General features: G+C 51.1%; 7 protein-coding genes and 2 non-coding genes across 9 annotated transcripts; 2 read left to right on the top strand and 7 right to left on the bottom strand.

Moving 5' to 3' along the window:
* Window positions 1–2,131: 2,131 nt before the first annotated feature.
* On the bottom strand, window positions 2,132–3,269 carry ColSpa_11520 (histone-lysine N-methyltransferase, H3 lysine-9 specific dim-5; the record flags this gene model as incomplete). Its single annotated transcript, XM_049277732.1, has 3 exons — window positions 2,132–2,604; window positions 2,664–3,132; window positions 3,195–3,269. 3 exons carry the CDS (start codon window positions 3,267–3,269, stop codon window positions 2,132–2,134), a joined length of 1,017 nt encoding a protein of 338 aa, XP_049133689.1.
* A 479-nt stretch (window positions 3,270–3,748) lies between these two features.
* Window positions 3,749–5,218, bottom strand: ColSpa_11519 (endoglucanase 1; the record flags this gene model as incomplete). The annotated part of the gene is made up of 4 exons (XM_049277731.1): window positions 3,749–4,256; window positions 4,311–4,441; window positions 4,497–4,582; window positions 4,660–5,218. 4 exons carry the CDS (start codon window positions 5,216–5,218, stop codon window positions 3,749–3,751), a joined length of 1,284 nt encoding a protein of 427 aa, XP_049133688.1.
* Window positions 5,219–7,559: 2,341 nt separating this feature from the next.
* Window positions 7,560–8,214, bottom strand: ColSpa_11518 (UPF0311 protein; the record flags this gene model as incomplete). The annotated part of the gene is made up of 2 exons (XM_049277730.1): window positions 7,560–8,039; window positions 8,098–8,214. The coding sequence occupies 2 exons, from the start codon at window positions 8,212–8,214 to the stop codon at window positions 7,560–7,562; spliced, it is 597 nt and encodes a 198-aa protein (XP_049133687.1).
* A 279-nt stretch (window positions 8,215–8,493) lies between these two features.
* On the bottom strand, window positions 8,494–8,837 carry ColSpa_11517 (uncharacterized protein; the record flags this gene model as incomplete). Its single annotated transcript, XM_049277729.1, has 2 exons — window positions 8,494–8,499; window positions 8,532–8,837. The coding sequence occupies 2 exons, from the start codon at window positions 8,835–8,837 to the stop codon at window positions 8,494–8,496; spliced, it is 312 nt and encodes a 103-aa protein (XP_049133686.1).
* A 1,741-nt stretch (window positions 8,838–10,578) lies between these two features.
* Window positions 10,579–10,661, top strand: ColSpa_tRNA_302. Its single transcript is given in 2 exon segments — window positions 10,579–10,614; window positions 10,626–10,661. It is a non-coding gene; the product is annotated as a tRNA-Arg (tRNA).
* A 3,109-nt stretch (window positions 10,662–13,770) lies between these two features.
* Window positions 13,771–13,879, bottom strand: ColSpa_tRNA_301. The gene is made up of 2 exons: window positions 13,843–13,879; window positions 13,771–13,806 (listed from the first exon to the last, which is right to left on the bottom strand). It is a non-coding gene; the product is annotated as a tRNA-Met (tRNA).
* Window positions 13,880–14,760: 881 nt separating this feature from the next.
* ColSpa_11516 (putative arabinan endo-1,5-alpha-L-arabinosidase A) lies at window positions 14,761–16,865 on the top strand (the record flags this gene model as incomplete). The annotated part of the gene is made up of 3 exons (XM_049277728.1): window positions 14,761–15,167; window positions 15,222–16,764; window positions 16,797–16,865. 3 exons carry the CDS (start codon window positions 14,761–14,763, stop codon window positions 16,863–16,865), a joined length of 2,019 nt encoding a protein of 672 aa, XP_049133685.1.
* Window positions 16,866–21,459: 4,594 nt separating this feature from the next.
* On the bottom strand, window positions 21,460–22,139 carry ColSpa_11515 (uncharacterized protein; the record flags this gene model as incomplete). The annotated part of the gene is made up of 4 exons (XM_049277727.1): window positions 21,460–21,798; window positions 21,857–21,877; window positions 21,958–22,004; window positions 22,028–22,139. 4 exons carry the CDS (start codon window positions 22,137–22,139, stop codon window positions 21,460–21,462), a joined length of 519 nt encoding a protein of 172 aa, XP_049133684.1.
* A 1,943-nt stretch (window positions 22,140–24,082) lies between these two features.
* Window positions 24,083–24,865, bottom strand: ColSpa_11514 (siderophore iron transporter 3; the record flags this gene model as incomplete). Its single annotated transcript, XM_049277726.1, has 1 exon — window positions 24,083–24,865. The coding sequence occupies one exon, from the start codon at window positions 24,863–24,865 to the stop codon at window positions 24,083–24,085; it is 783 nt and encodes a 260-aa protein (XP_049133683.1).
* Window positions 24,866–27,249: the final 2,384 nt, after the last annotated feature.

The following is a 27,249-nucleotide window of genomic DNA, read 5'->3' as shown; positions in this document are numbered from 1 at the left end:
TCTAGCAGGTCGAGATGTCTCGTGCCATCGCCTGGGATCGTCCGTCCTGGTGCGCAGAGTTGTCGGCGACTGATGGGTATGAGTGGTGTAAGTAAGCTCGAGCGGCACAAGAATCGCAAAGGCGTGTCTGTGTGACTTTGCGAAAGAGCAGCGAACGGCTGTATTATAGGGCAAGGAGAAGGTAAGGTAGGAAAAAGGAGGAGAGGCGAAAATCGGGCGATAGTCGTAGGGAGGCCTGGACCCTTGCTTGGTCGATGTGACGAACTGTCGCTGGTTGGTTGGTTGGTTGGCGGACAGGCCTGCTCGTGTGTTGGTTTGCCGGACACGAACGTGGGGAGCAGCGAATGGAGGAAGAGGTGGTGGTAGTGAGCGAGCGGCAGATCCCAACGTATGTGTCTGTGAGGAGTTTGGAGTGCTTGTGTATATCGTGGGCGAGAAGGGGCGAAGAGGACGAGGAAGAGGGGAGAAATGACAAGTGACGAGCGGACGACGAGACCGGGACGAGGTTCGGGGTCGGTGGGCTGGCGGTAGTGACGAACGGGGGACCTGGACCTCGCTCTCAGGCCGGCCTGACTGACTACTGCCTTCTTCTCTCTCTCACTGCTCGCTCACCTTGTCGCGCTGAGAAGATTCAAGACTGGACGGGGCCGGGAGTGATGGTTTACACTTTCAGCGGTCGTAGTTCCCGGAAGAGGATTTCGGTAGCAGGGGTGGTGCTAGCTGCGATAGCGCAAGACCACCTGAATTTTGCTTGTTTCCGCTTTAGAAGCCCGCCTAGGATGACCGAGGAGATAGCTAAGCAATGAATAACAGGTCTGGACCTCGACTTTTTGTCCCTTTCTCCCGCCCCCCTAGGTGCGCCCTGCCCCAGTCCCGGTCGTCGCTCTTTTCGTCCGTCATTAACTTTGATTATTATTATTATTTTAGGTGTCCCGCGTGCAGTGCTCCCCAACCAGGGCCTCCATTCCGTCCAAATCTCCGTTTGCACGTGGCGCCTGCTTTGTCCGCAAAACGCTGAAGACAATAGAACTGAGACAATGCATCGACCCAGTCAGCCAAGCCGGGCAGTCTTTTCTGGTCTTCGAATGGATTTTCCCTCCGTCTTCCCTTTTTTTGTTTCTTTCCCTAGCTCTTGGTCACAAGTGCTTTGGCAAGTTCCACCAGAAAGCCGGCCCAACACAGGGTCCTCCCCAGCAATCCTGGGCCTAGCTCACGGTCCACCGGCGGGACGTTTCCCTCCATTGGTGCTCGGTGAGCTGGTAATGGTGCTCGAGTCGTGCTACGATCAAGGTTGCTGAGCCACCGGGCCTCTCACAGCGCCTGGTCTTGATCAATGACACAAACAAGCTCGCGGACGCAAGTCATGACCGAGGAACAGATGCCCCAAAACTCGCACTAAGAGAAGTTACTTCATGACGACAGGCGCTGTCAAGACGGCTTCGTCAGCGACAGAGCCCACAGACGGAGACGGCTAGGCGGGTGTCTCGTATCACACTCGACGAACCCAATTAAGACGCCGTTGCCGAACTTCCGTTACCTCAACCACGCTGTTTCGGGGACCTGGCTCTTAGTTACACGATCCATATGCTTCTCCGAAATCAGATCTGCCACCTCTCTCCGGCGCTTGGGTTGCGTTGATTATGTCACTATCAATTCCCAAGAATGTCCTGTCTACGACAAACTCGCAAATATGGCCTTTGTCAACGGCGAATCCAACACAGGACATGCTCCCTCCCTCCCTCCCTCCCGAGGCGTCCACCTTTTCAGACGAACCGAACGCACCGGCTTTCCCATGAAGATCCGACTGTGTGGGCGGCTTCATCGAATCCACGGAGCCTCCGTGTCATGCCGTTTCGGCACCTGGTCCAGTCTTTTGTGGCCGCTGCACCCCTGATCTGTACCCATCCCCGGGCCCAGTTTTCAATCTTTCCCTGCCAGTCCTCCCACCCACCAAACGGCAGATCAACGGTCGCGACCGATGACGTTTGAACACCACCTGTCATTGACAGCGGCCCGGGCGGCCCAGTCTTCTTGTCCGGTGGCTGTGAGGTTGGCGAGACGCCCGTTGTAGCCGTTGCAGGCCGTTTCTCTCAAAACCCAACGGCTTCTCGTTGTAGTGTCTGCCGAGCAATCACCACAGGAATTTACGACAGTTCTTGCTGTCACATAGGCACTTAACCATGTCGCCCTGCTTGCTCTTGTCCTTGGCATCGTCGTCTTCCTCATTGACGCCGTCGACGTAGTCAAACGTCAGCTCCTCTCCTCTCGGGATGTCCTTGAGCGCAAACATGGCAATATCGTGGATATGCTTGTCGGCGTGGTCTCCCACACGCGCGAAAATGCGCAGGTTCGGGTCGCATGAGTGGTTGATGAACCGGGTTGGGCCAGACATGAACTCCCCGTCGATCTCGAGTGGCGGTCCTCGGAGGCGCACGTCGGGCGACTTCTTGTCGGTGAACTTGTCGAGCGCGAAGAGGTACACGTCCTTCCGCTCGGCGATACTGGACGCACTGCGGCGACGCTGGGCTTCTTGTGGCGTGATAATCTCTCCAATGTACTTGTCGACGAACTGTCCCTTTTTGATATCGACCAGCGAGCGTACTCCTGTCATCCAACAATCAGCCACAGGGTACTCGTATTACACGCACTTATGGGGGGCTTACCCCATCCAGTCCTCTCCGTCCGGAAGATCTGCAAAGGCACCTTGCGACCTCTTTCAACCACACGGTTCGGGCAGCTCTCGGCGCACGCACAGCCATCGTGGCATTCATAAATAGGTCGCTTTGACTTCAAAAACTTGCTGCGCAGCAGACCAGCCTTGGCACCGTGCATGTGGTACATGTAGACCTTTCTCCTTGCGTGCCCCTCATCGTCCGAGTCGTCCTCTTGCTCCTGCAGGCACAGGCAACCGCTGTACTGACATTCCTCAACGTCTTCACACTCGCAGCCGGTGCGGAAACTATCCTCGGCGGCCTGAACGCCGGTCCCGAGCTTCGAGTGTTGTAGAAACCGGAAGGTGGATGGGATGACTGCCTCATCTACTTCGTTCACTATCGTGATTGGGTATTGCTTGTGTTTCGGAAACGAACGGATCTGGCACCAATGGCAGTTTTCTTTTTCTTTTTCGAGAGCCTGCGAAAGACAAGGTCAGCTTGGGTGTCTGCACTGAAGTAGCTGGGAGGTTTGAGTATCACCCTAGCCGATGCCTTCGTACCAGTCGGCTCACTGCCGCCATGGTGGAAGAAGTGGCGCTCAGTAGCCGCCTCCATTTTGTCAGCTGTTCTTCAAGGAACGGAGACCTTTGGCAGCATCCCAGAGACGAAGAAATGGGTGTTGGTAGGCGGCCACAACCTGCCCATGGTGGTTCGAATTGAAGCCGCGGGGCAGACAAGCAGTGGGCGGGAAGCAAACCACTTTACGCGACGCGTCCGGTGCACGGTAACGGAGGTTCAGCTGACTCAGCCGACGCAAGTGGGGCCGTTATTCACCTTCCCGCTTCCCGACACCACCCTCAGGAAGTCCATCCCCCGTTCTCTTTTCGTGCTTTGCTAACTATTTACATCAAGCAGGCAGTATCGAGATAACAAAGATTCGGGTTAGCAGACTGCTCTTTGAGACTGTATGGCAATTATGTAACAAATCTAGTTATGTTGTGTTATCAACCGACCTAGCAGCGGCCACATGTGCTAACCCTGTCCCACAATCGAGCATTACATACATACCCCTTACGAGTTCGCAAATCTCAAACTCACAAGTTCCTAGGCTTGTTCTTGCACTGAGGCTTGAACGTCGACCCGAGCTCTCCCCACTTGATGTTGCTAAACGTCACGACAGGGTTTGGCTCGACCTTGACCACGTTCGCCGGGAAACCCTCCGTCTGATCGCACGGTCCGGCCTCGGGTGCGCCGTCCAGCCACCTCATACCGCCGCCTTCGTCCCACCAGATGCTGAACGCGAGAACCATGCCGCGGTCAAACGACTCGCCCATTTCTTGGTGCGCGCCGAGGTCCATGAACCGACGGGACCCCGTCGCCTCGCAGAACTCGTCGTTGAGGTAGTTGACCTGCGGCAGGTCCGGGTTGTTGACCACCTCGCTGCGGATCAAACGCCCGTCCTGGATGTACAGCCGGTGAATCTCGGTGAGAACGCCGGCCTCGTTGGCGGGGAACTGCGTGATCACGGTAAAGGGGCGCGTGGTATCTACCTTGAAGTCCGGGCCGCGGCCGTATGTTTCCGGGGTGTTGACCCGGTACGGGCTTTGTAAAGATTAGCTTGGTTCAGGAATGACGATGGAATGGAATAGCGCTTACTTCCAGGCACAGCCGTTCTTGTCGCAGACACCTTCAAAAGCACAGTCTTCGCCCTCGCAAAGGTATACTCCGGTCTGGTTGCAAGGGTGTGGTGCCAAATGTGCCGCCCGCGAGTTGGCCTCCCAAATATCCTAAAACGAGCTTGTTAGTGACTCTCGAGACAACCCAGCAGCTCAGGAAACCTACCATCTCATTGCAGCATGCCCCATAGCCCTCAATGTTGGCCTCGCCGTTGATGAACGGCGTGGTATAGCACTGCGCATCGCAGTATCCTGGAGACGGACAAGTATCAGTTCAGTCCGAGGCAACCCGGGAATAGCCTGATAATGTAAAGATCGACAAGACGCACCCGTTCCGTGAAAAGCGCCTCCCTTGTTGAGTGCGCTCTTTCCGCCATCAGCCTCCATCTCGGAGGTATACAGCGCGCTGTTCATACCGCACGGAAGCTTCGAAACATCCACATCGAAGGTGAACTCCTTGCCCGTCAAGTGCATCATCTCGTACCTCTCCTTGGAAGAATCAAGAAGATACACGCGTGGAGACACCTGAGCGCCGTTTCGAAGTTGGTACATGGTCATGGCACTACCATCGGTGGTGACGCCCACACGGCTGTAGTCATCGAGGCCCTCCTGGACGCAGTTCTCGGCGCAAGCCTCCTTCGTCGGACACGCCGTCGCGTTGGGCGGGTTGCCCCAGGAGCCGCAAGAAGCGCCGTTAGCTTCCTGGTAGACGTTGTGGGCGAGGGAGTCGAGGACGATGAAGTTATTGACCTCAGTGCAGCCGCCGGCCTTGGTGCAACGCCATGTCGTCAGGGCCGGATGATTTTCGGCCGGTCCGATCTGGCGCTGGGCCGCTGCAAAGCCAAGGAAGAGGGTGGCCAGGCCCAGGCGGGAGAATGCTGAGGCCATGGCGACTGGCTGATGATCAAGGTCCTTGAGGGGGCGGTCACAGATGCACCAGGGTGAGGAGAGACGATGGCGATGGCACCACAAGACGGGTAGGAGCAGTCAGACGAGTTCTTTAGGGGTCCGGTCTGTAATATAACCTCACGGATGGCCAGCTCCATCTCAATGTTGAGCTTGGGCTGCCGCATACCGGTCCCTTTTCGGTTCTCCGCTTCACGAACTATTCCTTGAGAATGTGGCCCAAAGGGCCGTCGTCGACGATACTATCATGCGCGTCCCTTGCTAGTCCTGAGCTCGCTTTTTCCCAATGAGACAAAGGAAGATCACGCTCCGAAGCACCCCGTCGGGCTGTCCAAGCCCTGTGCCATGATCGATAGCAAGGGTCTGGCAGATTGAGCTGTGAGGCCACCGGCCGCGCGAAGCTAACTATTAGACTGGAAGCGGGCACGCCAGCGGATAGAATTGAGCCAGAGTGCTGTCGCGCCCGCGCCTGGTCTCTTCATGGCCCTCACGGTAGAACGGGCCAGGAACCGCGCGTGGGCAGCGCTTGGCGCTCGGTTGAATGCAACTGAACCTCCCCTTGCGTCGCTACGCAGTCGAACCTGCATCGATACATCAGGAAGGCCGCTTGGTCGTCTCGTTAGCTTGCCGTATAGAGACCTGGTAATTAGCCGGTTCTAGTTCGCGACGTGAGTCACAATTGGACGCACGCTGCATCCAGACCGGCCCTCCAGTACTGGTTGTTCAACACATTGGGGGCGTTCGTGGGAGAAGCTGGGGATGTGGCAGAAAGCGGGGAAAGGCCAGAATTAAAGACGGCAAACTGTCGAGGTTCCCCAGTCCTCCGCATGAAGCTATTGCAGGGGTACATGACAGGGGTCGGTGATCCGATCCATGTGCCAAACTAGGAGCGGATGTAAGTGTGAGAAAGGAGAAGCCCCTCCGGCTGGGGACTATCAATGCACAGGTGTGCTTTTGGGGTACGAGATAAGGTCTAAATGAACCGAAAATAAATGTAACGCGCTCTGTATTGGCGTAAGAGAGAAACTTGGAAGTTATTGGAAGTGTGAGATAAGTCAAAACGATGAGAAACGTCCATTGTTAGTGTTTCTAAGGTTTGCCAGCTTATCACAGAATATCAAACCAAACCTGGCCACAGGGACGGGTACAATACTGGCCAACTCGGGTCTGCCACACCTTAGACTCGCCGAGGAAGCTGGCCATCGGAGAAACTACCGCTCATCTCCGTTGAATTCTTCCTTCCTGTTCTCGCTTTCGATCATGGAACAATATTTCTATTGTTCCGCCTTTGCCCGGCCCGACACACACTATCCACGAGCGCTTGGCTCTAGTCAAATCCTACGAGGAAAGCAAACTAGCCGGACTCTGCCCCCATGCGACGTCTGTCAGATCACATGAACCGGTGGCCTTTCATATATCGCTGCAAGGCACACTGCTGGTCTCCACACGGAAACTCCCTGTTTTTACGTTGAATCTATTAGCACGTGGTGTCGCTTACGGGAACCGGTTCCGGTGGTCACTCTGCCCCAAGATGAGTAGTTTGTGGACTTCGGATGTCTCGCCGTGGCTAGCATCCGATTCGCGTGGCTCGTAGACGATGGTAAGACGGTTGGGTTGTCCCCCCCGCACTTATCTATGATGTGTTTATGCTATTAATCTCTCCTTACTATGCAACATAGAAGACAGGGAACTTAACGTACATTGTTGGTCTTTAAGCGTACTGACGCAACAATCTCCTTTTTTTTTTTTTTTTTTTTTTTTTGCATGATAGAGTTCGAGACCAACTAATTAAGCTGGTTTTAGACATGGACTTTGAGTAGCTGTGTACTCCTTTGAGTGGGTGCTGCATTCTTTCCCTTTTTCTCTTCCTTGGCTTTTCTATTCTTGTTTTTTTTTCGTGCCCTTTACTAGCTTTTGCCGGGCGCGCTCCCGCTTCTTCACTCACTCCTATGCAACACACCGAGGTGGAGAGTTTTACATGATATCGGAGTTCATGGCGAAGAATCAACGGTTCAATCATAGCTGTTTGTGCATAAAAGATAGTTCGGGTTTGGTAAATCAATTTTATGCAGAGATAGAGTAACGTGGAAAAACAAGTGTCCGAAGACGTTGTACTTGCGCGAACCAAAACATGTGCTGGAGAACAGGCTCGGAAGCACACGCCTGTGGCGGACGAAGCCTCCTTAAACGGCTTCATTCTCTGGCTACTCCCATGAAACAACTAAGCAAGGTTGACGAAGACCACAGTATGAATCCTCATCCGTCATCATGTGATGCATATCAGCTAGGCGACTAGCAGCACGCATTCATGTCTCATGAGCAATCATTGCCAGTTGTCCTTGATGACATCCACAATGACACCGTGGTCCTCGTCCTGCTTCAGCCCACTCACAACCACAACAGCGACCACACCCTCAACTCCCTTAACACGGATCGGCACGCCGCCGCCGTGGATCGCGTACTTGCCAGCCTGCTCCGTGCTCATACCGAACTTTGATGCGAAAAGCTGCTCGTCGCCGCCCAGCTTGTTGTGGAGCAGCCATGTGCTGCAGCCCCATCGCAGCACGCTGTTGCGCTTGCGCTGCACCCAAGTCTCGTTGTCGGGGAGAGTGCCGGGACCGACGGCCGTCTGGAAAAGAACCTGTTGGTTGTTGGCCAGAGCGATAGAAATCACTGTGGGTTTGCCGTTTTTCAGGGCAAAAGGGAGGAGACGGGCGTGCAGGAGGTGGCCGAGTTCAAAAGCGTCTTCGTATGTGAATGATGAAAGGGTGAAGGAGTCGCCATCCTCCTTGAGAGCTTCAACCTGTAATTTGTCAGAGACCATAGCAGCACATCGTTCATTATATCATATAAATACTCACATCGCGGGACGGAGATGGAATGTTGACCGGAGCGGTATCGGGGCTGCGAACAGCCTCTAGGGACTTCTCCAAGCCGAAGCCTGCGGGGTTACGGCGGGACCAGACTTTTGGGGACATGTTTGGCCGTGGCGACAGTGGTCTCAAGCTGTCCAAATATGAGTTAAATGTTGATTTATTTAGGTTTCCTGGCAGATCTTCTGGCGAGCGACTGGCGAGTGAGCCACTTGATGATAAACTGTCGTCGTTGAGCTAAAATTGAGGTCCTTGTTAGTTAATCATTCAATTAGCTGCGGCGGCAGCGCTCTTAAATCCTCAGCAAATGGACAAAACCCCCATCCGACTCCCATATTCCCAAAATTGTGGTTCCTCACAGCCCACTTGGCGTTTCTTTGACTCTTACAACTACCCCATCGGGAAAGGAGAGTTAGACGTACGGAGTCTGGAATCTCCTCCTGTTGCATAATAGGCTGCACGACTGGTTGAGTGACGGATGCCGTCACGCTCCTTGGGGTGCTGCCGATGGTGCTTGCCCGACCCGTGCTACTTTGTTTCCTAGGCGTCTTTGCGTAGCGATAGAGTCCCCATTCCCTCATTCTGCGCTGGAAGGTCTTGCTGTTTACTTCGATGCCTTTGGCGGCGAGGCCCTTGATCATGCTCTCGACGGTCTCGCGCCGGTTGAACGCCTCGATTATCCCCTCTCTGTAGGGCTCCAAGTCCAGACGGGGACGGCCGGGGGGCATTCTTTGGCTAAGCGACGAGCGTTCCTTCTACGATATGAACTTCTCGGTCTTGAAAAGGAGGCGACATTTGCTGGACAATGATCGCTGCTCGACTAATCATCATCATTGCGAAGAAAGCGTGACGCGATCCGAATTGGAGACTGCACGCTTTGGCCACTTTCTGCGGGGATTTTGAGGGGTTTCAATCGGACAATTTTCTCGGCAATAGTCCGGAGCATACACCCCGCCCCAGTCTCCTGCTCCTGGAGGGCAATGAGGGTTGGTACGATATTGGGAGGCTACTCACTTTTAGATGTCGCCTGACAATTAGACTCATCTATTCTTCCGAGCAGTTACTTTACGCCAACTTTAAAGTCAACAAGAAAGAGTATGAATTTACGAACTAGTGCGTGCCATCTGCGTCATCTCATCGAGCTCCTTGGGACGCTGTGCTGATTATTGACCAAGTCAACAAGGCGATAGTCATCCAACAATATTGGTTGAAGGACTATCTCTTCATTCGTACTGCAATTCGAAATGATGTCATAAGCTTTATATATTTTCAAAGGCTCTGCTCTACTTTTCAAAAAGACAGTACAGACAATTTGTTGAGTAAGACGCTCAAAGTTTTTAACGCTAGATGAAGTTCGAAATGAGAACATATACCTAGCCTTCGAGGACTGCAAAGACTCAAAGATTATCCAGCTCTCTCCTTTAGGTCAACTGAACTGGTGCACTAAACGCATGGGATCCACTGTGTCTTGTACGACACCTTCACATTGCACCATAACTGAAACATATTGAGCCGCCCGCCTAGGAGTCAACCTTGATGATGGTTGATGCGAAAAGATTAGTGGCACTTGGTATGACTTGGCCTTACCAATATTACCACGCAATCATACTGTGTTTACCGAGGAGCGAATTAATAACAGACATCCCCTGAAGATGCGACGCTGATCGCTTAGCAGTGAATAGCCTCGGATTTGGTAACTATGTACCATGTGGAGCCTTCCAGAGTCGGTCTATCGTCTGGCGTAGGAGTTTGAACATGGAATGATTCAGCTACGACGTTGGTATGACTGATAGAATGAAATGCGTGTGTTTGGAAGAGCTATTGCTGTCAAGCCAGTCTAGAGACGATCTTGACGACATAATCTCCTAATTTTCTCAATTTTATGGTTACTGTCTTCAGTTCAGACGTGTCTCCTTCAATTCGATAGCTTTCTGCCCGAGTTCTCTCTTTATCACGTCTGTGTCCTTGTTGTTAATTTCACTTGGGATGCTCATAGCAGGAGAGTAAGAGTTAGACGCATCAATGCGATGATGGATTACGAAACACATACAATCAGTCACAACCGCCCAATTCCAGCCAAGCACACATACACGTACATGCAGACAACATCAGCGGTATGTTTAGAAGGAGAAAAAGAACCGAAAACCCTCTTTGAGTGCATGTTCTAAGCCTTGTACTTCTCAGTCATCGCCATAGCCACAAAGTTGAGTCTGAAACCCGGCGTGAGTAAGTGACAATTGAGTTATGATGACAAGCTTTCGTCCGAGACTTGGTTTGGATCATCCCAGTTCAGGCTAGGGGTGACGACCGGATGAAGCATTGCAGTTTGTTGGCCTGTGTCGAATTCAGCTCAGGGATTAACGGGGTTACTGAGAGCCACTCAGGTGCCGTCCCGGCGAAACGCCACTCCGCATCTTCAGTGCCGTTCCGGCTCGGGAGAGCACAACTCAGCGAGTCCTATCGGACAACGGCCGGTTGGCCCAATGGCAAGGCGTCTGACTACGATCAAGTATAGCATCAGGAGATTCTGGGTTCGACCCCCAGGCTGGTCAAACTAAACTTTTGCATCCTGGGAAGGGTGGATGGGGAAAAAGGGCTCAACGGGCTTAACGGGCTGGGTGTTTAGGGCACAATCTCTTTTTCGGAAACCCAAGAAAGACCCCACATGTCTGTCTTGTCGTTGTGGGCCTAAGCACGGTTCGTTGGCTGTTTGATGGGCGAAAAGCTTGCGTTCACGGGTATATATAATGTCAACCGGTGGGAGTGCGTAAAAGATGTGGTGAACATCAGACGCGCCAGAAGCTTGAACGGTGTTGAGAATCAAGTCTGGTGTCGGTCCTACGCGTCCAAACCGTCCTACATCACGCGTGTCCGATCAATTCGAGCCATTGACCGCATTTTGATAACAATTCGAGAGCGAGAACGAGCACATTTCCATCATGTTAACAATCTGGGGAATAACGCCTTAAAGTCAAGGGATGCTCGTATCTTGTCGGCAGCACCGCTCCGCGTCGGCGACCGGTGGGCGCCGGTGGTGCTGGGGGACCCCAGTCGGTAGTGTCGGCTTGTGGGCGAGGTCTTTTGACTGTCAACCTGTCCGGGGCTTAACGTTCCGGGATCGCAACCAGGGGCTCTTGTGGCTTTGGCAAGTCTGTTCACTACTCGTGTAGGTATGCACGAGGTAACAAGTGAGGCTTTCACAATCTGTATGAACGAGGCACAACGGTGCACTACAATCTAGGCAAGACGATCGGCAACCAACGCATAAAGTAAAATCAAACTCTAATAACCGGCAAGTGGAACCACTCACAGCTCTGTCCCTTGGCGGCACCCAATCTCGCGATGCCTGACTCGTATTTCGACCAGGATGAAGGTTTCAACCGGGACTCGGGTCTCATGGTGCCCCCCCACACAATCTCGAATTCCCCTGGTCAGAGACCACACCAAAGTGATCACGACACACGTCAACGGTGCTGCGGACATGCCAGGTTGCTCCCTCCCTCCGACGACTGGGTCAAAGATGCCCCTAATCCCGCAGTGGTCGAGTCTCCGGGTCTTGCTGCCCCCTTTGGGTCCTAAGCTCCTTGGGGGAACTGGAGTTCAAGGATGTTTATCAATACCAAGTGAACCGTGCCATCTCGTTCTCCAGCAGAGCGCGCACCCGTAGGAAATTGCTTCCTTTCGTTGCAGTCTATTCCTCCGTCCCCTCCACAGCTCCCTAAAACTCTTCCTCGTCCAAAATCGACTGCCTCTCGAACCCCGAATACCGCTCGATTGTAATCTTTGAACGTGTAAGCGGCAATCCAAAGGAAATCAATGTTGAGAAGGGTATTAGGCAAGGCGTCGACCCGCTAGAGGAACCGAATACACCGATTCCCGACGCGATCGTGCGTCGACCGACGAACCGTTGAAAATGTCGCCGAGACCTCGACATCGAATCATCTCAACCTCATCACTCCTCATCTCATACCTCGCGTCGCAGTCTCGGGCAGCCTTCGTCAACGACTTCTCTGCATACCCGATAAACTCAAGATCATGTTTGGACACGGCAGCGGCCGCGTCCGGCTGCACCGGTAACACGGTCACGGAGATGAACACATGCCTCTGCGGAAATGGGGGCAACTTCGTGCTGGCGACAGCGAAGTGCGTCGAGAAGCAAGCCAAGGACGAACTCGATAGTGTGTATGAGATGCTGCTGACCTCCTGTACGGACTCGAAAACTCCATTGGGCGTTTCTCAAGCGCAGTTCCTTGACCCCGAAGACGATGACGACCAATCAGCAACATCCTCGGTTAGGAGCAGCACAACGTTTGCTACATCAATCACGACGCCGCCGACTATAGCAACATCAGCGCAAGCATCAGCAACAACAACGTCAACGTCTCTGACGACGTACAAGAGCGTGGCGCCAGGCGGAGTAACAGTCACAGTAACAAGGGGAGTCGAGGTGGTTCCGACCGGGACGGACAGCGGGAAGCAGAGCAGCAACGACGAGAACTCGGATTCCAATGAAGACGGCCCTAGCCATTCGGCTCTAGCAGCAGGAATCGTCGGAGGATTGGCTGTTGTCATTGCAGCGCTTGCGTTCCTCTGTTATCGTCGACGAAAGCAGCGCAAGGAACGACAGGGGCAGGTCGGAACGGGTGGAAAGTTTGCGGCGTTATCCAGTGCGACAAGTCTCACGACAATGACAGCCTCACCGCATCAGGACCAGGCGGCGACAGCATACAGTGGTGCGAACGGTCTAAGACCTGACACGGCAAATACGGTGCAGATGGCAGCAGGTACTACTGCATGGGGCTACCAACAGCAACAGCAACATGGACAACAAAGTCCTCAGTATTGGCAGAACAACTCCCCGAACCAGTACGACCAAGCCGCAGGAGCTTGGCCATCGCCAGTAGCCAACGCGGACGGAACTACGGGAACATGGGGAGTTTCGCCTGTCTCTCAATTTCCCACGAACGCGTCAAGAGGACACGAGTCACCTCCGTTGCAAAACGCAAGTTGGAACGCACATGCGGTTCCTGCGGGTGTTCCCGCTCCTCACCCTTCGCATCCATCGAACAACACATATACTCCCGTCTTCGAACTCCCCGGAGACGAAACCCAAGCCGTCGAGGCGGACTCAACGCCCGTCGGCCATGCACAACCAGTGCAGCCGCCCTCACGATCGATTCAATCCACACCGGCACACTTGTCTCTGCAGCCGACACAACTGGAACCCACCCATCACGGAATGCCCAGGCAGATCGACGATGCACTGCAAATATCGCGGGTAGAATTACCGCCGCCAAGGTACTCGGGGCCTTCATCAGGATCCGAATGGGTCAGCGAAGACAAGAAATTCGGCTAGATAACGGAGGTCCCTTGGCGAAACAGCTCTTCAGCATAATGATATTCTATAAATTTTGTAATATTACCTACCTAACTGTAGACGTTCTGGGCATCACTGCCAACATGTTGCATAAGACTTCATGTTTTGCTCAAGATCAGCGATATCTCACATTATCTTCTCATACCTCAACATTGTTATCACCGGTCTTCATGTGGATTGTTGAAAAATGACCTAAAATATCCGGAGCTTTGAAATTATGGGATAATTGGTGTTGACCGCACGGCTTCACATTTCAATCCGACAGAATGCAAAAACAAAATGAATGTCCCTAGCAAGGCTCGAACTTGCGACCTTTGGATATCCCGAGCTTGTAGCCGGGTCATATTGATGAGTAATATGAGACCAACGCTCTACCGACTGAGCCATAGAGACTGTTTCTTGACATGCACGCTGCTAGCCAAATTTAAGAATGCCAAACACAAGACACCGCACTTGAGCGCTCCCAAACCTACTCCTCGTCGACTGTGATGAGCCTTCCTGTATTCTTTTTACTGTTTAATATGAAGTCCGCCTCGAATCGGAGCAGATACTTACTCTGAACACTCAGCATTAGCAGCCTCGGAACCGCCAAAGTCATGACGCAAGTCCACTAAATCGTAATGTGTCACACGCAGAGAATAACGGATTTTGAACCGTCACATTCCGTCACGAATCCTTTGCAGTGTATGAAATATCAGAAGATATTCTGCACAAACTTTGGGGTTTCAATTTAGTCAGAAAGCCTAGTAACTATTCTGACCCGAACCAGCCCTGCAGTGTGGTTAGACTTGTCATATGTGTGTCTTGCAAGAGCGGCTCATGCCTCCATAACACACACCCAGAAACAATCCAAAACCCTTGACTAGACCAGCAGAACCTCTTTTTATTAAGCAAGAGGCCTCTTGTCAGCCTTACCCAGCCACAGCAACATGCGGGTGTCGTGTTCCGAACGCGCGTCCCTACGACGCTAGCCAATAACTCTTGGGGCCTCTGGTCAGCCAACTCCTGCGGCTGAGCCGCGAGAACGGGGCGCAGGATGCCTGCCTAGCACGAATGCGGTGCCTCCCAACCACAGCTTGGCGTCTCCTGGTCATTTCATCATCCCACCGCGCGACCGGATGTCAGCGGGGTTGGGTACCCTTGTTTCCTCATTTAACCATAAATCATCGCAAACGAGCGGGCTTACTGCCGAGGGCATTAGCAAAACGTGGGGCTCATCCAAATAATCCATCGACAACTCCATTAACGTTCAGGGAAATCTGTTCCTTTTGACAATGGTGGGCTTCTCCTCCGCCGCGATAACGTCGAACTGTGACGACATCTCCCATCGAGCAGTCTCTACGTCAGCCGAGCTGGACAGCTTGCTCAAAGCCATTAATCCTGGGAGCATTGCAGCCCAGCATCTAATATCATTCTCAGCCAAGCTCGACCAGTTCAGAGACACTGCGGAACGACTCCGGAAGTATCTCGATGGCGCATCAGCTATCTCGCCTGGTCTGCGAAATGCCCTAGTCATCTCTGTGCAGCCTTGCGCAGACGCAGCGGCAGTCGTAGACAAGCAAATTCGCAGACTCGACCCGGGAAATGTGACGGGACTCAATGCCGACGTGATCTTACAATTTGAGAGCTATCATATGGCGAATACCCGTCTCTTCACACAGTACATTCAAGTGGTTCAGATGTGAGTTTGAAACGAGCTAATCTTATGTGTAAATAAGTTGCTGAAGCTATTGAGGCCCACGGTCGTTCAGCAGGACTCAAGGCTCTCGGCACCGGACGGACACCGATTGTTGGAAACGGCTGTGGAAACATCACAGATCGTCCTCACTCGCAGCGACATTCTTCAAGCCACGGAAGAACCCAGCAGCTTGGAAATTAGCAGCGCAGGAATCGCAGAAGAGTCGGAGGAAACTCCGACGGATGCACCACTACCAGACTATGCCTCAGACAAACCCAGCAAGGGCAAGAGCAAAGCAACCGGCCAATTCTTCTCGTCAATTTCGAGCTCTTTCAAGGCAATGACAGCCGGCTTACGAGCCAGGCCAGAGCCGATGGTAATCGCCATGTGCCAAGCTGCCAAGAGCGGTGACGTGGGACATCTCAAGGGCTTCGTCTCGCAAGGAGTCAACATCAATGGCCAGAACGACGAAGGGTATACACCGCTTATTTGTGCCATTCGTGCTAATCAAATCGAAGCTGTTGGTTTCCTCATCAAAGCTGGAGCCGATCGATCGAGCAAAGACTCTTTTAGCGGCAAGAAGAAGCCGCCTCTGTTTCACGCCGCAGAATGTGGCTTTGTGCCCATCGCCGAGTTGCTCATGAACAACGGGGCAGATATCAAGGAGCGTTCCTGGTCCGGACAGCCATTCTTCATCGAGGTTGCCAACAGTGACAAACTGGACATCATCAGGCTTTTCTTGGACCGGGGATGCGATGCTAACACTAGCGCTATCAGTGGACGCACTATTTTCATCCACGCTGTTCAGGCTGGGAGCCTTCCACACATGAAGCTTCTGCAGGAGTTCGGCGCCGACATGAACGCCCGTGACATCACTGGCCAACCAGCACTCCATATGGCTTTGGGGCAAAACCGCATGGACATCGTCTCTTTCCTCCTGGAGCATGGTGCGGACCCTAATGTGATGGATCTGACTGGCAGCACCATGATAATCTCCGCGTTGCACAAGAAGAAATACGAGCTCGTCAAAATGCTTCTAGTCAGGGGTGCCGATCCGAACACCACGGGCCTAATGGGCAAGGGTGTTCTCTGGACAATGTTGCAAAGCAAAGACATGGAGGATGCCATCAAGGTGGACCTTGTTCGCTCACTTCTCCAAAGAGGTGCGAACCCCAACGAGGTTGACAATTGGGGAGAATCCATCATGAGCCTGGTCATCACGCTGGGAAACACTGAGCTTCTTCGAACATTTCTTACGCACGGCGGGAACCCAAACAAGAAGATCAAGGACGATACGTTCCTTCTTTATGCCATCAACCAGGGAAGGCTTGAGGATGCGAAGCTCCTCTTGACACACGGCGCCGACGCAAATGCGGCTGATAACAAGGGCAGAACGCCCCTCATTGAGGCTCTGCAATCAGAAAACCATACTTTGGTGCAAACACTGCTTACTTTCGGCGCGGACGTCAACAAGATGGGGAATATTAAGCCACTTACGTTGGCACGCCTGGTCCAAAAGCCGGAACTCGTTCAGATGCTGACGGAACGAGGGGCTCAAGCTCCTATGCCCCCAAAGGTAGAACTTGCACCGCCTACACTGGTGAGTCCTGACCGGCCACAAATAGGTTCTAGACGGCAACGCTGGTCGGCATCGGGGAGGGCAGAGATGCCTCCACCATATACGGAAGCAAGCGTTCCTGATGGACTTACAACACCGGCAACCCCAGGTGGCGGGGGAAGTTAGTTTAGCGTGGTCTTTATACTCGTAAGAGGTGTCATTGGAAATGGTGACATGTATACCTCATTCCGGAAGTGCGAAATGTCTTGCTGCATACAATAGCTCTCAAGAGCTTTGTGCGATGGAGGTTGATTACTAGGGGTTCAAAGTAGCTTTAATATGATAGTCCAAATGTGGCCAATTCTCGGTAACGAAGCACGCAAAATGATTCCATTCACTCTGAAGCATTCGATAACTTCGCAGTCAAACACAAAGACATATGGCTGTATCAAAAATCTTCCGACTGGTTTAGATAACTCCCTCCAACTCCCTCAAAATCTAGATTCCTTACTGTAGCCGACCACACTAGGGAGTGAAGGTGCGGGCAATTTCGATAGGAATCGCCACTCACCAATATAACAAGCTCATCTAGCCGGTGGAGGGTTTGAGGCTCTGCGGTTTCCGTTAGGAAATTCTTCGGTTACAAACACAAACCAAACTAAGTTAGATGTTGACCCGTCGTTACCAACTCGAGATATATAGTTGAGGACTCCCGGGCTAGATTAAGAGACCCCCAAGAAGCATCATAGGTTAAAAGCACCTACCAAATAAAAACCTCTGACCTCATGGTGTCACAGTAATCGAATTGGTAAGCCAGTAAGTATACAATGTGGGATAGTTACGGAGCAAAATGAAACAATATCAATGTCGGTAACAGATTGATCGCTTTAGTGATTTCCAATCTCAACACCATCATCTGCGGCAGACTAATTAGTGCGGAAAGTCTGTCAAAAACGTAGACAAGACACCAAGGATTTGTAGTTCCGATCGATTAGTCCTTAGGTCACCGTCTAGCTGTGTAATCTCATATACTTGGTGGCCATGAGTCCCCAAAGCGGTCTTCATCCGATACCTAGCCCGGCAATGAAGCTTCCCAACGTCGCTGGGTCGATATCAGAGAGTTGTATACTCTGCAGAGCAATTGTCACGGTCGTTGCATCTGAGAGCATATGGAAGAACGGTGCTGTAAATTGTCGCATAAAGCACAGCCAGCTATAGGTCTGTGGTCTGGCCCCTGTGAAGTTTAAATTTTTGGAAGCTCCCTTACCATCCTGTTTCAACCCACCTACCGCCGCAATTGAGTTATTTGACTCGAGCGGATGCTGCGGTGAAACTTACCAACTCTTGCTCAACGAGGCGGGCCGCTGCCGCTCGGTTGTCTCAAGAACGGACCTGAGCTGCAATAGAGTTTGGAATCTTCCCTGAAACCTTCCAGGCCAGGTCGAGCATGGTTTTCATTCATAGATGCTACACAACCCCAATGTGACCAAACGAGGGTACTCTGCCCCCTGTTGTTGATTTCCCAGATTTCAGGACTTACGTGTCAATCGCCCGTCGTCTTTTGACAAAATTGCCTCAAACTCTAAAACTGCCCGCACCGAAGCTGCCGGAAGCCCAGTACGCACAGCTTGTAACATCGATATCGAGAACATACTTATCAACTGTAACGGCTACCATTCATCCGGCGGCTTCGAATTCTCATCTTTTATTTTCCAGATCGAGCTCGCAAGACTCTAATATGTGCGGAATTACGGCCATCATTAGTCTCCAAAGAGGGAGCCGCCTTAACGCGGTGAACGAACAATCCAGTCTCCCGAGTCAGAGGCAGAACAGCTCACAAAAGTACGTCGCTCTACATAAGCAACTAGTGGAGAGCCTAGCAACCATCGCTCACAGAGGCCCAGACGCCGAGGGCATCTGGATTAGTGAGGATGGGAGCATTGGTAAGCAAATTTTGAGGGGAGGCATCCATGTATCTGACATGTACATTTTTTAGGTCTAGGGCATCGACGTCTTGCCATTAACGATCTGACATCTGATGGTGTTCAGCCCATGCATAGCGATGACGAAAGCATCCACGCAGTTGTTAACGGTGAGGTTTATGATCACGACACCATCCGTGAACGCTGTATTCAGGATCATGGATATGAGTTCAAGGGCCACTGCGACAGTGAAGTATTACTTGCTCTCTACAAGATTCACGGGGCACCGGAATTTCTCAAGCATCTGCGGGGCGAATTCTCATTTGTCATATTTGATGAAAATGACGGGCGGGTAATTGTAGCAAGGGATCGCTTCGGGATCAAACCTATGTTCTGGACGATCACTGGTGACAAAGATGGCGCAGACAAGCACTTGCTTCTGACCTCAGAAATCAAAGGGCTTCTGCCGCTTGGCTGGAACCCTGAGTGGAACGTGCCAGGCCTCATCAGCGGTGCTTCTTTCCAAGCTGAGAACACGACGTTCAAAGACGTTTGGAAATTGAATCCTGGAACCTGGATGGAAGTCTCTCGAGACGGCGAAATTAGGCACCATCAATACTGGGACCCTCAGTATAAAGACAAGGTGTGTAAATGATGGCGGCCAAGATTCTTTACTTTGCTGATGTCAGGTAGCATGAGGTGGAGACGAGAACCACAGATGAGATCGTTCGAGAAGTCAGAGAACGGATGGTTGAAGCTGTGAGACTTCGACTTCGTGCTGACGTGCCAGTGGGGATCTACTTGTCGGGTGGTATTGATTCTTCGGTCATTGCTGGTATTGTGACCAAGCTTGTGAGGGAAGAGGGAGTCATGCTGGGTAACCAGGACGCCACGAAACGCATCTCTTGCTTCAGCATTCAATTTCCCGAAGGCTCAGGCTTCAATGAGGCGGGTATGTTCTTCCAGCACAAAGTTTTTGAGAGCTTCCTTTAGATTAGAGGTTCTACTATGTTAAAGCAACTAACCACCTACAATCTCAGATATTGCTGAGCGTACAGCAAACTGGCTCGGAGTACAAATTCTCAAGAAGGATATGAACGAAGAGGAATTAGCGAAAAATTTCGTCGATTGTGTTTACCACACTGAACACCACCATTTCGATCTCAACTCTGTAGGCAAATTCTGTCTCTCGACATTGCCCCGGCAATATGGAGTGCCGGTTGTCCTGACAGGAGAAGGCGCTGATGAACATTTCGCGGGATATCCATTCCTATTTCCAGACTTTCTTCTGGAGCCGGACTATGCATGGCCTAACTCTCCTCTAACCAAGAATAACAGCGTACGTCAGAGTATGCAGAAAGAGATGGCCGAAGACATCGGGAACATGTTCAAAACAGTTGGCATGTTTGATCACCAGTGGGAAAAGACATCCCCGTCATCAACGCAAATCGGCATAGCCGATAACGCTTTGAAGTGGCAACCGCACAGGGACATGTTCGCTTCTTGGGTTCAAGAAACTTATGGCCAAGTTGACATGAGAGCGGTTGTTGCCAAAGCGATGTCACCAGAAGTCCTCAGGAATATGCGGGAGAAGTGGCACACGTTACATTCATCATTGTACATCTACACTAGAGGTCAGCTTGCTAATATGGTCTTGACGTGTTTGGGCGACCGCACGGAAATGGCACATAGTATTGAAGCTCGGCCTCCCTTTCTGGACCATCACCTGGCGGAATATGTCAACAGTCTACCGCCTAGTCTTAAAATTGCATTCAATCAGGCAGAAGACCAGACAGACGGAACGGGAACGAGCATGTGGTGGAAGAACTTTAGTTCAGCCCGCCAAGCGCTGGTCGAGAAATGGATTCTCAGAGAGGCTGGCAAGCCTTTTATAACGCAGGAGCTTTATGATAGACGGAAACACCCTTACACAGCCCCTTTGAAGTGGCCTCAAGGAGGTCCTCTTCACCAACTTTTCACAAAGCTAGTGACTGAGTCGTCGGTGGCCAATTTGGGCTTTCTGGATTGGGAAAACGTGAAGATTTGGCTTGAAAAGGGGTTTGGCAACGATGCTGACCCCAATGCTTTTAGGAAGGTTGTGATTACTGGATCTTGGGTTGTTTTAAGTGAGGGGTTTCGGGTAAAGAAGGCTGTTCCAGGGGAAGCGTCGAAGTGTCCATAGGGCAAGGAGGATGTTAGAGAAATAGAAAGTTCCGAAAAGAGAGGATTGACATTTAGGTTTAGAAATGAGTATGTAGGTTTGAGTGCGGAAGTAGAACTAGGTGCAAATGCTTTGCGGTATTGATCCGGTTTCTAAAAGATGAAAGTTCCCATTTCTAGCGGAACTACCGGTTCTACGGGTTAAATGGAGAAAATGTGTGAATATGACACAATCAAAAGGTTCCGGCTATAGGTGACAGCAGTCGCAGTTGTGGTTACGAAGGAGCCTAGTCATGTTGCAATAGGGCACATATCATGATCCTCTTTTGGATATGGTCAACCCCGAAATAGGTAAACAATAACGTCATGCTTCGGCTATTTGAAAGTACAATACTCATGATATTGATACGTATAGTAAATACACTCAAGAGTATATAATTGCGATATTTTACAGGTAAATAGAGAGCCTGGTGCTAGCCCACTTCAAAAACTGGAGTGGAATCGAACACGAGTGGTAAGGACCGTCATGAAATGAAAACCTAGCCCATGCCTCACCCAAAATCATAGTCGCCAGAGCACTAGTTACCAATTTCGAAGTCGGCAGGCAGACGTCTCAGAGAAGGCTTGACGATGATCTGAGGCCCAGTTCGCTCGTTTACTCGAGATCAAACTCAGCGGCGACTTCGCGGCGGTAGTAAACTCCCTTGTTGCCCTTGTCATCGTTCTTCTTGTCATCGTTCTTCTTGCCACCGTTCTTCTTGTCGTCATCGGAGTCGGAGCAGTTGCCCTTACTGTTACGCTTGCACTGCTTGTTTTTCTTCTTCTTATCATCGTCTGAGTCAGAGCAATTGCCCTTGCTGTTGCGCTTGCACTTCTTCTTGTTCTTTTTGTCGTTGTCGGAGTCGGAATCGGAGCAGTTGCCCTTCTGGTTGGTCCGCTTACACTTCTTCTTGCTATTGCGCTGCTCGAGAGCATTGACCGAACTGGTAAAACCCTAGAGAAAATTTGTTTAGCTTAAAACCGACTTGCTGTCACTTAGATATGGAACTCACCGAAATGCCCTCGCCACGGGTCTGTTGGGGAAAATGTCAGCCGTAATTCTCAAAAATTACCAACAACTTAAGATTAATAAGTAAATAGAAGATGAGCTTACGGCAAGGTCAGCAGATCGCTGTAAGATATCAATTAGCTGGTGTATTTCTGGGTGCTTGGAATCTAGTTACTTGCCTCGACGAGGTCGGCCTCGAGAGGCTCAGCGATGGGGACAGCCAGAGCAGCAACAGCGAAGAAAGCCATGCCGATGGTGGCAACTTGACCGAAGGTAGGGATGTGCATTTTGATAGTTGGGGTTCGGATTATGTTTGTCTTAGGAAGGTGTGGAGAAAGATGAATATAGAGCGAGTGATGGTAGAGTGGGATTGTGATGTTAGAGTAAGAGTGATGATGAAAGGAGAAGAAAGCTCGAAGAGAGAAGAATAGTGATTATTTATACCGAAACCCAGCCTTCATGACTGAGCCTTCCAATGCATGGCATGCTTCCCCTCAAACAATGAAGAATTACAGATGTGCATCTGGACGAGTCCAACTCGAGCTTAGATACCCATGCAGTGGTGTAGATTGAAGCGCCTAGACCGAGCTAATGGTTATTCACGCTCTTCAACTCAGCTTGCTCACTAGTTAAGGCTCGAGGGCGAGCTTGGCGGTGGGCTGCGATCTGATAGCTGGGAGCCCGAGTCACTCAATTAGTGGAATCTGAACTTTTGGTACGGAGACTTGACGCTAAATGCAGCCACCTCACAGACATATACGAAAGCATGTCCATTCTGTGGATTCAACTAGACGCCAAAAGCCAAGATAGACAAGAAGTACAGTTCCGGATGGCGGCCTCGGCAATGCTTGGGATGACCCAAGCAATGCGCTCGTCCGACATGCACCAAGATCACCATTTTATTCTCAGCAGTGCAATACTTCGTGATGGAAACAGGAAATGAAAACACAGGACAGCTATTTAACTGGTCTTCCAGGGATATGGATGGATTTCACGTGAGTTTCGTTTGGCCGTTTGGGACTGTAGAGCGAATGCTTTTGCACATGATGACCATTATGCCTTTCGCATCCCGACTAGTTTGCCAGATCTTTTTATCTTGAAAACGTTGTATATCTCACTACTGCAGCCAAGCACAGTAAGACGGGGAGTAGACCCGAAATACCGGAACACCTTTCCCACTGGAGCCAAGTGTTTACCTATTAGAAGACCTCGGACCTTATGAGCCCCATCCGAGGACTAAGTCTACTGGGTCTTAGCACCCTGTGCTGAGCGCTGCAAGCAGAAGCAGACTCAGGGGGCACACCTGAATAATGCGGGGTGGCGTCAAATTCAACGTTCCCGGCGCTTTCCCTACTGAGCAAGTTTGCTAGTTGGGACCCGGTGTGGCGCCGCTAACGGGACTCTCGCCCAGATTGTTTCACCAACAGGATAGGGCCGGAACAAACAACGCTGTTTTTTCAGAGCTTGGGAAATGAAGCACGGGCAGCATAGGAAGTTTAAGATTAATCTACAGTTAACCTTAAAGACTAGTGGCTTCTCGTGTTCGTGGCCAAGTGGACTTGGCATACGTCAAGTACTTCACAGAAAGGGGTCGTGCAGTATAAACATCCGAACGATATCGATATGGCCCAGACATGATATTCTAGAACGCCTCTCTGCAGGTCGTATTAACCCTATGGATGAACGCTCAATTTCCTGAGATTTCTAGGTTCAACGTGGTCCGTCCAGCTTTGAAACTGAACTGGTTCAACAATTTCATAACCATCATGTCGCATGTATGTTACTACGTCTTCTGAATTATCAAACCCACAACTCTTCGATGATACTGTCGAATCACTTAGCTCTCATTCTGGTCCGAGGGCTGATCTACATGGTAATTTATTCTGTGGACATCAAGGAGTCAAGATGTGCACCGAGGTCAGTGAAGCCATGACCAACCGGTAAGCGCAAAGGCACCGCCAAGGCTAGCCAACTACGAAGCCAAGGAGACATTGCATATCTGTGATTAAATCTATTGAGATTTTCTGGTTTCTCAACATCTCCCAAAAAGATTAAAACCGAGTAAGTAGCCCTTTGTGCATCGTTTTTCTTATTCATTCTAGTACCAAGCCCAAATTCCTTGCATTGTGTTCCTCAAGTCCTTTCAAGATTCAACAATATTGTTTCGATCACTGAAAGATGATCAGTAAGGTGCATGGAAAAGATTGCAGGCCTAGATTTGAGGGAGAACTTACGGCAACTCAAAATTCGGCAGGAACCAGACTAGAATAACACCAGGGGCCGATGCTCCGACAGCAGTGTAAACCATGTACTTCATCACATCGGTAAACTGTTCAATTATAGGATTAGTGATCGAAATCTGCTGTTGTTGGAAGGCATAATATACCGCGTGGTTGATGGCAGTTCGCTGTGGAGTGCCCCATGCAGGGACTGTTCCAACAATTGAGTCAAACAAGGAGTTGACTAGTTGAGATGAGGTCCCAGCTCCGAGGTATTGATATAACGCTGGCTTGAATGTGTTCGTATAGATGGCACCAGAAATACAGCCACCGATGCTGCTTCCAATGACTGAGAAGCAGATTACAAGAGCGGTAATCTGAGGCATCTCACGATGCGGCACGACGACTTGTGCAGGTACAAGAACTGACAACTGCATGAATCCAGATCCCATGCCTTGAATTAATTGCACGATGAAGAGCTCCGCGACAGAGTTATCGGCGCCTCGCAACCGAAGCATGACACCGTAACCGATGAGGCGGATGACTGCTCCTGAAACGAGCAGCCACTTGTACCGACGCGTGTATGCCATGGCAAGTCCGGCGATGATCCCTGTCACACACTGCATAACGCCATGGGTATACTGGAAGAACGTTGCGTCTCGAGCGGTGAAGTTGCGCGCTACGGTTGCCCAAGAGTAGAGATACGTATGTGTGCAGGAAAAGCCGATTGAGTCGCTGGCAACGAGAAAAAGGCAAAGAGCAATGGTTTTGTTGCGGAAGTAGCGCGGCGGCATGATTGGGTACTTTGCCGCAAACCTCTCATATACTGATAATGCTGCAAGAACAAGAACTCCTATAACGATGAGGACGATGATATATGGAGTCTCCCATTTGCTGGGGCTGCTTGCTGCTAGAGTCAGGGGTATTAGAACCATTGCAAAGCCTGCGCATAAAAGGGCAGAGCCGCCCAAGTCGATTTGTGAGCAGAAACTGTAAAGTGTTGTCTTCTGTCTTGGTATGAGGCACAATTTCTTTGCCTTTCTCTGATAGTATAGTAATGTTGAGACGATGAATGCTGAGCCGAAGGGCATTAGGATAGCGAACATACCAATGCCCCATCGCCAGCCAATACCGCCAGGCTTGACAACGTCATCTATTATGAAACCCGCGGCCCAGGGCGTTATTAGAAATGGGAAGAAGAGAAAGCTTATGGCGAAGCCACGCCAACGGGCGGTGGTGATATCGGCGACAACGATATCATTCAGGATATTAGTGCCCGACTGGCCGACGACATAGAAAATTGCCCCCGCCGCGTATGTACTGAAAGTTTTGGACGATGCCATGAGAATGTACCCCAAGATATAGGATGAAATCGCTATGATGTATGTCTCACCCCGCCCAACGACGTTGGACAACTTGGCGATTGGCGGCTTGATGACTGCAAAGACAATTCCTGTGGCGGTGGAGAGTGTTGCCAGTTTGGAGAGTGCCGAGAAAGATGACGTCGCATAATTGTTATAGATGTAGACAGTAGTATTATCAATCTCACTGTTCACATGATCAGCAGTGGATTAATCGAATATTTGGCAGCGTACTTACTAGATGATCATGACCAGGGCCAGGCTTCAATCACAGTTAGCATCCGACTCCTACAGATATTTCAGGCCGGTTGATCTTGATATTTACCACTTACCCAATTATCACCAGCCATCTGCCTTTCCTGCCCCATAATGTTTGTACTGCCTCAATCGTATCGACACCAGAATCGACTAATTCAGTGTCAGTAGGCTTTTTGAAGTCACAATTGTCATCATTGGCGCGATCATCCCTATTATCGCCCAATTCTACGTCCGCTGGACCTCTGGACATTGCAACATCGTCGTGGTTGGTTCCTTTCGAAGTGGGCGAAGTGGGAGCCTTGGTATAAAAACGACTCTGCAATGACGAAAGAACCCCCATTGTATGTTTCTGTTCCTCGTTCGTTGTCGCCGTCGTCGTCGTCTTCTTCTTCTTCAGAAGACCGGTACGTTCATCACTGTTATACTCAGATGAACGAGCAGGTGACCTGCACATGATTGACTAGGAGACGCGGCTACTTTAATCAGTTTTGAGTCATGCCCACGCATCGGCAACACAATCAGTCGGCTAAAGTTATCGCTTGAGACGGCTCCCGCGCAGTAAGTTTGTCGCGCTGCAGCATATCACAGTTCGGAAGTAAAGGTGTAGCCGACGGCAAGGATCTATAGAGTGGAAAATATCCAGACGGATGGCGCAATGAGGGATCGACGTCCCGCCGTCGCTATCTTCCGCTTGCTTGAGAGCCCGCGCGGGGTCACGAGCAGGGAGAGGAGCCTATCACGTCGTCGACATTGTCAGCTTCCTGCATTGCCAAAGGTCGTGTGATAGCGTTCGCCGATAACATTCCAGACTTTTGATGGCGGAAGCTATCTGTGCCTCGTCCGATCTTCGGTAGGATCAACTTTATGTAATCTTTCAACGACTAACAGCCCCATGTGCGGGCGTTTCCAAAGGATTTGAGGATCCAGTCAATGAAGACAACGAAAGAGTCCCAGTGGTGATAGTTACGATAAGGTCCCGAACGTACGGGATGGATCATGGATGAGAGTGCTCCACAATGGCCGGACTGACCCACGAAAGCAAGACGTTCTCCGACACCAGTGGCGGCCGGAGTCACGCTTCTTATGGGGCAGACCGGCCCGTTGCGATGAGCCTTTTCGGTCAATGGCAGGTTCAAACAGACAAGCTAGGTCCTGGCATCATTCTCCTTGGGTTGCAGCATCCAGTTTTGAAATGACTCGATCGTGTATTACCGAGCGCCTGAACGTGAGGTGGGTACGGTAAACGTGTCCAAATGGGATGCACAGGAACGGACGCAAGGGCTTGCGCCCTTCGAACTCTCTTCTCCCAGCAGCACTGATAATCAGATGAAAAAGATAATGCAACAGTATTGGGGTTCCAGCACCCCTTATCTCCCGACAGCTTATACGAGTTAGGCCGGAGCCAAGAAGGACGAAGGATGCGCTAAACCTTATCAAGTCAGCATGTTCCAGGCTTCTTAAAATGTTTCTGGCCATGAGTCGGCGATCCGGAACGTAGCAACCCCCCTTGGATTGAATCAGCAGGTCTAAAATGTGTACGGCTGGTTTGAGCTGCTTAA

The sequence above is a fragment of the Colletotrichum spaethianum genome (genome assembly GCF_022836535.1).
Source record: "Colletotrichum spaethianum MAFF 239500 DNA, contig47, whole genome shotgun sequence".
NCBI classification, from domain to species: Eukaryota; Fungi; Ascomycota; class Sordariomycetes; order Glomerellales; family Glomerellaceae; genus Colletotrichum; species Colletotrichum spaethianum.
The sequence above is the reverse complement of the archived record's forward strand: the minus strand, read 5'-3'. Positions and strand labels throughout refer to the sequence as shown.